At 38.4% G+C, this 13,553-nt stretch overlaps 1 protein-coding gene across 8 annotated transcripts in view; it reads left to right on the top strand.

The window, feature by feature from the left end:
* The window catches only part of ETV1 (ETS variant transcription factor 1), an 88,026-nt gene that overhangs the window by 40,145 nt on the left and 34,328 nt on the right, over positions 1-13,553 (top strand). For all 8 annotated transcript variants that reach the window (XM_081147450.1, XM_081147445.1, XM_081147447.1 and 5 more), the window contains 2 exons: positions 6,674-6,803; positions 9,360-9,548. In XM_081147450.1, coding sequence (XP_081003576.1) covers positions 6,674-6,803; positions 9,360-9,548 — 319 coding nt within the window. The remainder of the gene's footprint in view (positions 1-6,673; positions 6,804-9,359; positions 9,549-13,553) is intronic.

Raw genomic sequence — 13,553 nt, 5'->3', positions numbered from 1 at the left:
AAACAAAACATATATTTTTAAATGTATCTTTATTGATTTCAGAGAGAAAGAGGGAGAGAGAGAGAGAAACATCAGTGACGAAAGAGAGTCATTATTTGGCCGCCTCCTGCCCACCCCCACTGGGGATCGAGCCCACAACCCTGGCATGTGTCTTGACCCGAAATTGAACCCTAACCTCCTGGTTCATAGGTCAGCACTCAACCACTAAGCTACACAGGCTGGGATAGAAAAAAACTTCTTTTTAAAAAACCTAAGTAAAACTCTGATTGAACTTCTGTGAGCTCTTGATGGTGAGACTGTCTTTTCATCTCTCTATAGCTCCATATTTACCCCCTCTTGACCCGCCCCCCAGCACCTGGCCCCCAGTATCTGGGCCATGGCAAATGAGTGAATTAAGGAAGAAATGAATGGATAAAGAAATATCTGAGATAATGTTATAGTGTTGCTCATGAAAGAAAGAAATCATAAGGATACTGATTTGAAATACCTTTGATATGGTCAAAGGTTCAGCAGTTGCAGCCAGAAGCTCCCAGCTCTAATCCTTAACCTACTATTGTAAGTTAGTTCTAGGTCTTTGTTTTGACATGAAGCTTAGTTTCTTTATGCTCTAAGAATGTTTGCAAAATGAGGAGATGAAAATAAATATCCTTCTTGTCTTGAATGATGAGAATCGAATAAAATAGATGAATATCAATTGAAGACCTTATAATACTATGTAAATTTGAGGGTTTTTTTTTTTAAAGAAACATCCTAGCCAGTGCTTTCTATCACAATTCCAAACTCACCCACAATTCAGTAAGTCGACACCTACGGTTAAACGTATTATCTTTCTTAAATTTACAAGATATCGTCATCTTCACTATAGAAAGATAAATAGAAACTCGATTCATAGATTTCATTGTTTATTCTTTGGACGAAACACGAGCCAATCAGTGGTAGCAAACATGGTCTGTTTTCAATGTGATAGTACAAAAAAATGCTCCCGTGCCATGATTGTTCAGAAAATTATTCTGCTGTGCGCAAATTTTTTTTATTTTTTAAAAAAATATATCTTTATTGATTTCAGAGAGAGGAAGGGAAAAGGGGAGAGAGAGAAAAACATCAATGATGAGTCATTGATCAATTGCCTCCTGCACGCCCCCGACTGGGGATGGAGCCCACAACCCGGGCATGTGCCCTGACTGGAAATCGAACCCTGATCACCTGGATCCCAGGTTCGATGCTCAACCGCTGAGCCACACCCGGCTGGGCTGTGCACAAATTTTAAAATACATGATCTTCAACTACCTTTTAGGTGTTTAAATGTGATTTAATATATGTCTACCCTCAGTGGTCAGGCACTGGCACTGCGGCACTTGGAAAGCAGAGGGCGTACCTGGGCTCCAGTAGATCGAGGACAAGGCTGTGCCTTCCATCTAAAGTGTCATCGGAAGCAAATGGGAGCAAGATGATGTCTCATCATTCATAAATCTGAAATCCAAACAATTACTGATTTAACAAAGAGTTCACGATGAATACCATACCCCCCACCCCCCCACCCCGGTAAACTTTCTGAATCAAGAAGTGGCTACGTTTATTTTGGAAGTGCATTTTTTAAATCCCTGGTATTTTGGAGCTCTTAAATTTAACCATTAGAAGAACTCAGTCATCGTTAGTCAGCCTTAAGATGTGGTTTTAAAGGTCAAGCAGCCATCAAGCAAAAAAAATCTAAGATGCATCCCTCCAGTGTTCTTTCTGCGTCTCCTCTTAGAGGTCCGACTGTCCCCAGAAGTTGTGGGTCATTCAAGTTTGCACGGATACGTGTTTGAGGAATGCCTGGGGGAAGACTGGAGATTTCGTAGATAAATGACCTGAGTGGGCTGGAGTCAGCGATCAAGACATAAAGCAGTATCGTTTTGAGCCGTCACTTTCTTTGTAAGTGAAATGAAGGAGTTAACTCACTTGATTTGCTACACTTGAAGAAGGAGAGATTCACTTTAATTAAGACGACAAACAATGCAGATGCCGGTAGCTGTCTGTTCCAGACCCAGCAAGGACGGTACAGTAAGCGAAATGAAATGTCTAGCAGCCTCGGCAGCAGGCTGGAGCCGTGTTCAGCGAAAGTAATTTAATTAGTGTTGATCATGACTCCAGATGATGGTGATTTGATAAGGAATAATTTAGTACTTAACAGCCTTTTACATGCACCAACTCCATGTGGGAAGGTAAAGCAAATTGCACAAAATGAATGTGCTGCTTTGCCTTGTGCCAGTGCCAGTGAGCTGGAAAACTGCCTGTTAGCAGACGCTCCGACTCAGACTCTCAGCCCCGTGATGAAATACCCAACACGGTCCCGGCTCAGCCCCGCGGGTGGGAGGCTCGCTGCGACCCTCACTCGGGAATACATGTCACCTTTGTGATGCAGAACCTCCAGGCAGCAGGGAAGGGAACACGAGGGAAATAAAGAAGCCTGTGGTCTCGTGCAAAACGCTGCTGATCTTTAGGGTGGCTGCTGCCTGTGTTCCTCACACACAGCAATTAAGCAAAAAAAACCCTCGCCAACTCAGATGCATTGGATTACTTCTTTGGCTTATGATTAGAAAAATAAAATCACAGTTCCGAGCGCCCATAATGATTAAGAGGCCCACACACGTGGAATGTGTTATCAAGAGGGTAGGGGAGCCCCCAGCTTCCGAAAGTAGAGAACCTGGGAGAATTCTTGAGGGTTGGCACCTAAGGAAAAGGAAGACTTCGTTAGTTTTTGTTTTTGTTTAAGTCTTTTCAAGTGCTGAACCCAATTCAGGGCAGCTCACACTGGTTCCAGGTGGTGCCAGGTATCACAATGGATTTGAAATTAACCCGGTTATGACAATCGCCTAGAAATTTTGTAAGATACAGAATCCTGAGATATATCCCGGCCTTAGTTGGCTAGGGCTGCCATAACAAAGTACCGTAAACCGGGTGGCTTAAAACATGCACATTTATTGTCTCAGAGTTCTGGAGGCTAGACGTCTGAGGTTGAAGGTGGAGGCAGGGTTCTGAGCGCTGTGAGAGAGAATCTGTTCTAGACCTTTCTCCTGGCTCCTGGTGGTTTGCTGGCAATCTTTTGGCAATTCCTTGGCTTGTAGATGCGTCGATCTGATCTCTACCTTCGTCTTCACATGACGTTCTCCTGTGAGTGTCTCTGTATCCTAATTCCCTCCCCCCTTTATAAGGACATTAGTCGTAATGGATTAGATCCCACCCTAATGACCTCATCTTAATTAATCTCCCAAATTAAGACACATATGAGGTACTGGGGTTAGGACTTCAATATATGATTTTTTTCTGGGGGAGGGGTGGGACACACAATTCAACCTATATATAACATGGGATCTTGGAATCTTTGTTTTTTTCAAAAGTTACCTGGGTAATTAGATGTTGGGCCGGATTTGGGGATCCTGAGTTTAGGGATCAGCTTGCCTCTGATAGCACTTTGGGAATCCTTATATCCTTTCTTCTAAAGTCAGTTTAGGGAAGTGCATGAAGCGTACCTGAAAACCCTAGAGGTCAGACGGTGGGATGATCACACCTCTTGGTTCTAGTTTGATACCAGTGGACATTTTGATAGGAGGCTGCTGTCACTCTAGCAACCACTCCTGATGGTGCCCCGAACTTGTCATTCCTCCCCTCACTCATTTGGAATATTTATCTTGGAAGCTGAAGCACGTTATCTGCTGGAACAGGAAGCCAAACAGGTTGAAATATATTTATTTGTGTAGCATTCATTGCTTGATGCCCCTCACATTTTTAAAGCTTTTTGTTGAGATTTGCATTTATTAAAATGCAAAAATCCTAGGTGTGCAGCTCCGTGAATTTTACAGATGTATATATTCAAATAACTGCCATGCAGAGCAAGATAGCAAGTTTGTCCAGCACTGTAACAGGTTACTAGTGCCCTTTCTCCGTCATCAACACGCCCATCCACCAGTGGAAGGAGGTTCTTTCACTTTCAATTAGTTTGGTCTGATCTTGAAATTCATACACTACATACTCTTTCATGCTTGGCTTCTTTTACTCCACGCCTGTGAGACAATCTTATGTTTCTGCATGTGTCAGTAATTTGTTTTTGTTATTACTGCGTAGTAGCCCATAGTACGAATACTCCATGATTTCTTCATCTATTACCTGCTGATGAACATTCGAAATTTTCCAGTTTTTGCCATTATGAATAAAGCTGCTTTGAGCATTCTTGCACATGTCTTTTGGTGAACATATGCAGTCCTTTCTTTTGGATATTATATATATGCAAGAGTGTAATTACTGGACACAGGAGAGATTTATGTTGAGCCTTAGTAGGTACTGCCAAAAGTTTTTCAAAGTGTATCAATTTATAATCTCAGTAGGATTTATAAAAATGGCTGTTGCTTTAGGTCTTCAATCTTGATGGTGCCAAGCTTTGGCAGTTTAGCCATTCTAGTAGAGCGAGAATTTCATGTGGTGGTATTTGCATTTTCCTGATGAGTAAAGATGTTGAATACTTTTTCATGCATTTTTTGTTGTTGTTCATTTGTTTGTTTTGCCATTTGGGCATCTTCTTTCACGAACTCCCCGCTTATGTCTTTTGTTCATTTTTAATTGGGTTACTAGATTTGTCTTACTTGTAGCAATTCTTGCTATGTTGAATATGTTGCAAACATCTTGTAGTCTGTAGCATACCTTGCACTCTTTTATTTTTAATTAAAAACATTTTTTTTTAACCCTCACCTGAGGGTATTTTTCCCATTGCTTTTCAGAGAGAGTGGGAGGGAGAGAGAGAGAGAGAAACATCGATGTGAGAGAGACACATCGATTGGTTCCCTCCCGCACACACCCCAACCCAGGCCAGGGATTGAGCCTGCGTCCGAGGTAGGTGTCCATGGCTGGAATCGGACCCAGGACCCATCAGTTCGCAGGCCAACACTCTAACCACTGAGCCAAACCCACTAGGGCACCTTCCACACTCTTTTAATAGTGTCTTTTGATAAAGAAAAGTTCTTAATTTCAGGGAAGCCTAATTTGTAGATTATTTTCTGTATGGTTAGTGCTTTTTCTGTTCTTTCGCTAATCTTATTTTACCTCATGGTCCCAGTAACTTTTAATATATGGTAACATTGAATCTAGTATTCACTGATACACCTGATATTTTGATAAATGTGATAAGCTGCATCATAATGCATATTTATTAACTCTTGAGGTCTTATCAACTTTATGCTTATAAATTAGATCTGATCCCTCAGGTATAATAATTTGTTACATCTTCAAGTGACAAATCGAGTTCCTTATATGTTGCTACATCTTCTTAAGAAAATGTAAAACCTGATACTTAATCGAAAGTGCTAGACTTGAGGATACACATTTTACTATATATGTTCAAAGATGGATCTTGAGTACCATGAATAATTCTGTCAAAATTACATACGTTTACAAACAAATAGTATTTCTTCTCCTATAGCTTGGTAGTTCTTGATATCACATTCTTAATATTAAATTATTTATGACATTCAAGCTAGTTCAAGTTTGTAATGTCATAATATCATAATCAAGACTGAATGGTATCTGAACCACAAGGTTTCTCTTGTCATATTTTTATAGAATACCGACTTAATCTTTTGTGATTTAATTCCAGTGTTTATCATAGTTACAATAAATCTCCAGAATGTGTGCCCTTCTTAGTTTGCCCCTTGACTAGTCATACATGAAAAGAAAATCCATTCTTATGTCTGTTTTCCTTATCTTTTTACCAATTTTCTATGTATACTAAAACTTCAGTTGTTCTGACAGAATCTCTAACAGATAAATACATTTTTAATTTCATATAGAAGAAGAAAAAATGCATAGTATTATTTATTTATTGTTTTTAAAGCTGTCACTCCCTTCAAATATACATGTCTTGTAACCTTCATATTTTATATGATCTCCGTATTTATATTAAGCATTAATGAGTATAACTGTAACTGTATATTAAGTCATTAGAAAAAAGAGAAAACATCATGTGATAGAGAATAATTGTTTTATGGTGGATTACATGTGACAAATAACTGTCACATATTTTTCATATTTCATCTTCACAGTTCAGGTAAGTAGATAGGCAGGTATTTTTATCTGTTTTGTAGATGAGCATTGCTTTCAGAGATGTTGAGATTTTTGCCCCAATTTTCCAGTCGACCTGCACCTAGATTTTCTTTCTCATAGTCCAGTTGTCATTCTATTAAACCATTACTATTGATGGATTTGAGGTATTTTCCTTTCAATAATGCTTAAAATGATGTTCCAGTCTTCAGTTAATTCTTTTGTATTCTTTATGTTCCAGTCTTCAGTTAATTCAGTTCTATTTTTTCTGTTTTAATCATTGGAAATCTTTCCGTAGCTTTTTCAAAACATACTTTCTGAAAACAGAGCTTCTATTATTAATATCAGCTAAGCAAATTACAGGTGATCTACTTTAAATAATGAGAGTCCAAGCATGTATTTTGTTAGACAATAAACAGAAACAGAGGATACTGAGATTCTCTAGAATCTTCCATGAAATTCATCAAATGTGATTTCTCTTTTATATAGAAGTTAATATGTAATGTTAGTGACATTTTAACCTAGAGAAGTAGAGCAGGTTAATATACTTAATTCTTAACTGCATTTCATTTTTATGGGCATTTTGTTTTGTTTTGTTTTCTAGTGGCTTTTCATGGCCTACCACTGAAAATCAAGAAGGAACCCCACAGTCCATGTTCAGAACTTGGCTCTGCCTGCAGTCAAGAACACCCCTTTAAATTCAGCTATGGAGAAAAGTGCCTGTACAATGTCAGGTAAAGCAATCAGGTGTATATAGAGAAGATGGTGGTTCTTACTGAAACAACAAGTCCAGAATCTAATGTACAGTCTCAAGTGAAATTTTATAGGAGTTATATCTTCAGCATATAACAAGCCAATTAGGTAATGTGTTTAGAAGAACTACAAAAAACCATTTACCATCCAGTCACACACTTTCAGAGTAATTTTAAAGTAATAATTTTCATCCACATTATTGGTTGCTTTTCTACTCAGTGATACATTCTAGGTTTGAAAAGAGGGTCTGTCTGACTTGGCCTGAGCAGCTATTGAAAGTTCTCATTAGAATGAATGCATTATGCACTTTAGATAGAGTTTGTAGAAAAAAATGAAACATTTGGCCTGTCTCAGCAGTACATTAGTTATCTGACAGGCTTTGCAAATGATCTATAAGATGCATTCATGGACAATTGTAATAAAGTTAGAATTTTATAAGGCTTAGCAGAGGCTATTATCTGTTAAAAAGCCAGTTGTTCCTTTTGATGATAATAAAGGGTGGAGCAATAAAAGTATATCATTCATTTGTTAGAAAATTTGATAACATATATGTTCATTAAAAACCCTTCATAGTAAATTGCATTCTGCTACTTTTCATATTGGCCTCTAATTGCATAAGGAAGAAGTTGGCTCTGTGTACTGAATGTTATTACTCTCAATTATAGTAGAAACTTAGTTCTTAAAAGGAGGTACTTTGAAAACTTAAAAAATGATTATAAATATTTGCAGTTTTATAAGTTATGTTGATTCAAGTTCGTAATACATTGTAATCTAAATGGGTCTTATATTTTCTCATACATTTACTACTTATACTCTATACCAGGGTATTTAAGATTCAAGAAACTTAGATTTGTGCAACCAGTGCTTGCATATTCTATTACTAGTCTTGCAAACTCAGATTTATATTTTACTTCTGCTTTTCTAGGAGTCACCAGAGCCTGAAATTATGAGCCAGTTCAATTAAAACTATAAAGCTTTTATGAAAAAGATCTCTTGTTGAAGCTAACTATGAAAGCATACTCAGTTTAGATAAAACAATATTGATCTGAGTTTCATTTTATAGTGTTTTTAGTTTTTGTATTTTCTCCTTAAGAATGTTATGTATTCACAGAATAATTATTTAACATAGTGAAGAATGTTTATTTAATGAACCAAATAGATACAAAATTGTCATTGACTTTCAGCATTGATCAGAAGTGTGACTATGAAATAACCACTGCTTTATATGGCATATTTAATATCCATAAATTAACAATAGAGGAATTGCCTGAATATTTTGAGGTTCTTCCTGAGGACCAATCATTTCCACAGTGAAATATGGATTAAATTCTGGTACTTCCTTCTCCATACAAATTATGAATACATTTCATGGGGGGAAAAGTACTATCCTAGGGCAAAGGATGTATCATTTTTTTCTTTTTACATGGATATGAGTCAGGTGAACCATTTTAGAAAAGTAGGTTCTCATTTAGAAATATTGGTAAAGAAACTAAGTAGCTGTACTTTAAGGCAAGAGTAGACTTATACAGTGTATACTCCTTCACGTCTGTAAAGTATTTTTACACTTGGATGTAATCCTCTTGTATAGATGGAGCAACAGAATAAACTATTACATAAGTCAGTGCAAAAAAACCCATTTATTTTAAAAGAAAAATATGTATTGATGAATTCTTTTTATTTTACAAGGAAATACAGTATTTTAACCTAGATATATCTTTTTTATTTGGAAATTTAAGTAAAATTTTTTTTAGTAAAATATTTTTTAGATCACAAAAATTAGTTAAATCACATTCTCAAAAGGCATACATAGGTGATCAGCTGAAATTCATAAGCAAGCTCACTCACCTTACTCCTTCGTGAGTGCTTAGAAATTAGACTATGACAATAGGATTTTATTCTAAAGAATATTACTTTGTACTTACTCTCTAAGAAAGCTTAACTATACCAGAGAGATTTTAATTTGCCTCATTAATCTTTATTATCCCATATCAGGAATTTAATAGCAAGCATCATTTATTTTATATAAAAAATGAAAATAAGGCAAAAGCATTGCCTTCTTAAAATTCCACCACAAATAAAGTCAAGCCAGGTATGGTCTCCATCTTATTAAACTGATGTTCTTGTTCTAAAATCTAATGTAATATTGAAGAATTATAATATATCAGAATAATTTAATGATGTAGAAAAGATCTATGAAACTAGCTTAAGGAGATATATCAAGAATAGATGGAAATGGTGCCACTGCTTCCGTAGAGAGTCCTCTTCCTCATACTAAGTTGTTTGTATATATATAAAATATAGACATTTTATGTTAATGCCATTACCATTTTATACTCATTATCCTGTCTTCTGTTTAAGTGTGTGGCAATTTTGAAGATTACATGTTCTAGAATTACAAACACCAAAATACATAAAATTTTAACTTCCTTATGACTTAAGCCTAAAATGTGTTTTTGTTTCTTTAGGTTGGAAAAAAATTTTAAAAATTGCTCCAAAGAAACAAATATTCTCTCTCTTTTTTTGTGTGCCTTGGGTAGTGCCTACGATCAGAAGCCACAAGTGGGAATGAGGCCCTCCAACCCCCCAACCCCATCCAGCACTCCAGTGTCCCCACTACATCATGCATCTCCAAACTCAACTCACACTCCGAAACCTGACCACGCCTTCCCAGCTCACCTCCCTCCATCACAGTCCATGCAAGACAGCAGATACCCCATGGACCACAGGTACACTGCAAATACTGTTTTTTGTCAAAACTGTTTTTAATAACTTGGAAGAAATTCTGTTACCAATTCCTAGAACCTACAGTGAACATATTAATTTTGCACATCTGGGTAAAATATTTTTAGAAAGAGCTTGCCCTCTCTATAGTTATAAATAATTTGTGGAGAAGGTAATTTATTAAGAGTCCTTTTATAAACACTTAAACTTGTTGCTAAAATGAAAAATTAATCTATATGCTGACATTTGAACATTTCCCTTTCGTTTTGCCTGAATTAAATTGCTTCGCTTACACTTTAAATCAGATCATCCCATTTTTTTAATGAGCATATGTGTGTACTTGTTCTATAAAGTTAGGAGACTAATTTTAGAAGGTGACTTATGGAATTAGGTTCTTTACCTTAAATTGAATGGCATAACTGTACACGGTTTTGCAAAATAGAAGTTATTTGATTAAAACCATTTTCCATCCTTTCCATGTGATGAGTATTTAATATCAGTAGACACATGACCCTGGACACTGAGACTATACAGTTAAAGAGATAGAGACCAAATTATTATTACTTAGAAAGGAGCCAAGCAAGAACCAGAACGTGGAGCTAGGAAGAATGCTGTGGTGGGTAATCCTTGATTCCTAGAGATGAGTAAATTTACATTTAAATAAAATATTGAGGAACTTTTAGAGGTCTTAATACAGCTTAAAACACAGGTAGATTATAAACTGCACTCTTCCTTCCCCTTCTACCTTGTACTTATATAGAGCCAGTGGTGTGCTGGTAAATATAGAACAACGGGCTCTATGGGAGAGAATCCCAAACACCTGATCTGTAGGCAGTGATGAGTCCGATGTAAATATTCCCCCATGGCTGACTCCAAGCTATCACTGCGACAGCCCTGAATGTGGAATTGGAAAGAGATGGACAGTGGCGCTCCATTTTATAGTATTTTCTACCATATAGTTACAATAGGCATAACATCGAGAGCATAATTAATAGTAAAATGCAGAACAATAATTAGGAAGTGACAAGCGTTGAATATTAATAGCCTTTGTTTTTAATGTAATTTTTAAAAATTTTAAATTTACATAATTTACTTCTTAATGGCTGTGCTTAACGGTTGGCTCACAGAATGTCTGGAAATTTAACAACAAACCAGGGCAAGCTGGCTCCGACACACCATTAGGAAAATAACTCCGCCAAAGTCATCCCCTAGATCAGCAGAGAAGATCAGAAGATGTGCCACTGGCATCTGGCTGAAAATAAGGGAGTGCTCAGGTCTGCTTTTAAGAGATTATTTAATCCAGCTCAGCCTCCAATCCAGTAAAACTCTGTCGGAGCGCAGGGATAAAATGAAAGCATTCTTTGCAGCGTGAAACTGAGCTGTATCTTTCCTGCCTTTGTTTCCATCACGAAGCCCTCCCGTGCTTAGCTGTTAAATGCTCCCAGTTATCTTCCCCTCCTCACCCGATGGAGACCCCGCCGGAGCGCAGTGGTATGTGCATCTGTGTAAACAGTTTTGTAAACACAGATGAAAGAAATCGCATTGCAGGGTGGGCCTCTAAACAGATGCACACTGTGCGGGGCTAAGGGGAAAAGAGCGAACGAAAGAAAAGGAGCAGCAAGTTTTATTTTGCCCACTTCTGATGACTTCCCAGGAGTTCTTCAGCCCTGAGTCTCTCCCTTTCAAATGAGCGCCAGAATTCCAGGCTGTATTTCTATGGAAGGTGCAGGATTCCAGGCTGTATTTCTATGGAAGGTGCAGGATTCTAGGCTGTATTTCTATGGAAGGTGCAGGATTCCAGGCCGTATTTCTATGGAAGGTGCAGGATTCCAGGCCGTATTTCTATGGAAGGTGCAGGATTCTAGGCCGTATTTCTATGGAAAGTGCAGGATTCTAGGCCGTATTTCTATGGAAAGTGCAGGATTCTAGGCCGTATTCCTATGGAAGGTGCAGGATTGTAGACTGTATTCCTATGGAAGGTGCAGAATTCTAGGCTGTATTTCTGTGGAAGGTGCAGGATTCTAGGCTGTATTTCTATGGAAGGTGCAGGATTCTAGGCCGTATTCCTATGGAAGGTGCAGGATTCTAGGCCGTATTCCTATGGAAGGTGCAGGATTCTAGGCTGTATTTCTATGGAAGGTGCAGGATTCTAGGCTGTATTTCTATGGAAGGTGCAGGATTCCAGGCTGTATTTCTATGGAAGGTGACTGGTGAGCAAGCGGTGTGCCTGTTTTTAGGTGACCTAACTCGAAATGCTTCAGCCAAATCCATTTTAGTTTCTCTCCTTGAAGTCAAGTATCTGAGACTGAGAACAGCCGGTCCGGAACTGTGAGAGGGAAGCTCGGGGTCTTTTCCCACTGCCCCCCATTGGGCCTTGAGGACAGGACCAGCTGGCCAATCCCAGGAAAATCTCTGAAGCCGTATGTTTCTGAGGAGGATTTCTTGGAGGGCTCTAGCCAACAAATGACAGTCCCTCAGTTATAAATGGCACATTTGCTCTGGGAACAGATCCTTTCCCCAAATAGCCCCCTCCAGCCTGGGCACCCCACCTCACTCTGGGAACGCTTTAGGGCCAGCCGGGCTGCACCCTGCGTCCTTTCCACAGGCCCATTCTGCTCCTCGGGCCAGCCCTTTGGCTCTGTTTCCTGAACCCGCTGTGAGGAGCCCAGCCTCTCCATTTTTCTCACCCCTTATAGACTGTTCTCCTTTATCCAAGAGTTCATCAGCATGCTGCCTACCTATTAACACTCTTCCAGAAGCTTCTTGAGTCACCTCCTTTTTAAACAGCAGGTCAGATGCTCAAAAGCATGGCCCCACAAAGGTGTGGCTCCCTGTGAGCACGCGTGTGTGGTGCCTAACGTGGTCCTCAGAAAGTAGCAACTGGAATCGGCTTCATTCCTAAAAACAAATGCCTTGATTCTTTGCAAAGCGTTTAGTACAAGTATTATTAACTTCCATTTAAGGCTTCACGAGTGAGCTGGTTTCTTATTTTAACTTCAAGTTACAATTTTCTGGTTCACTCCTTGACAGTTCTTAATGATAATTTCTGTTTCTTTTTTTGGCTAATGAAATAAGCAAGCGAAGGGAAATGAATGCAGTGCCAGGCAGCCTCACTGCTTTTACAACATCAGAATTTCTAAGTTTATTTTCTGCAGGTGTAGGTGGAATTCCAGTGCTTTCCAGGGAGGCTAGAGTTAAGTCACAGGATGGAGGATTCTTAGAAATGCTAAAGCAACTGCTTTGCAGTTCTTTAGCTTTTACCTTATACTCATTTAATGTTACCAAAATTAAACGTTAACTTTCCAAATTAAAGTCTCTGGAATGCTTTTAGTGGGGTGAGGGGAGGGAGAGAAGGGAGTTAATAGTCTTATATTTGCTCATAGTGATGTTGGGTAGGTTATTTTTAAGCACTCCTGGGCATTTTTAGAGCACTTTAAAATCTTTAATTAATCCACATCTTTGTGGCGGGTCAATGATATTATGGATGACAAACACAGAACCGGCCGAGTATGTGACTAGCCAATCGTTACGGCCTGTAACCAAGAAGGAAGGAGCAGAGGCTCACTCTCGGCCTTCTGCTGAGACCTCCAAACTTCCTCATGACCGAGCAGCACGACCTGTCCTAAATCTGTGTAACGCTCTGTGCTATTTCTATCTTTGGAGCTCTGCTGTATATTTTATGCTTATTTTGATCAACCTGAGATTTTGTTAAGAGCAATTGGAAGCCCATGTGTTGTGTGTTCCTGTTTGACAGTAAAGAGATGGTCTTTTAAAAATCAGCTTGGATTAGTCTCCACATTTTCTAGTTTTATTTATCACTAGAATATAATGTTATTTAGGACACTGTTGACGATTTAAGAGTCCTGCCCACTTGACAAGAGAGTAATTCCTCTCTTGCTTCCTCAATAACTGATGGTGGGGGAAGGAAACCCAGTAGGTAGATTTTTATTTGTCGATTTTGTTTGTTTGTTTGTGGGTTAGTTTGGTAACAGAATTAAAAGATAGAAGAT

This window comes from Miniopterus schreibersii, assembly GCF_964146895.1.
Source record: "Miniopterus schreibersii genome assembly, chromosome: 9".
Taxonomy (NCBI): domain Eukaryota; kingdom Metazoa; phylum Chordata; class Mammalia; order Chiroptera; family Miniopteridae; genus Miniopterus; species Miniopterus schreibersii.
This window is presented reverse-complemented; position numbering and strand designations above follow the sequence as displayed.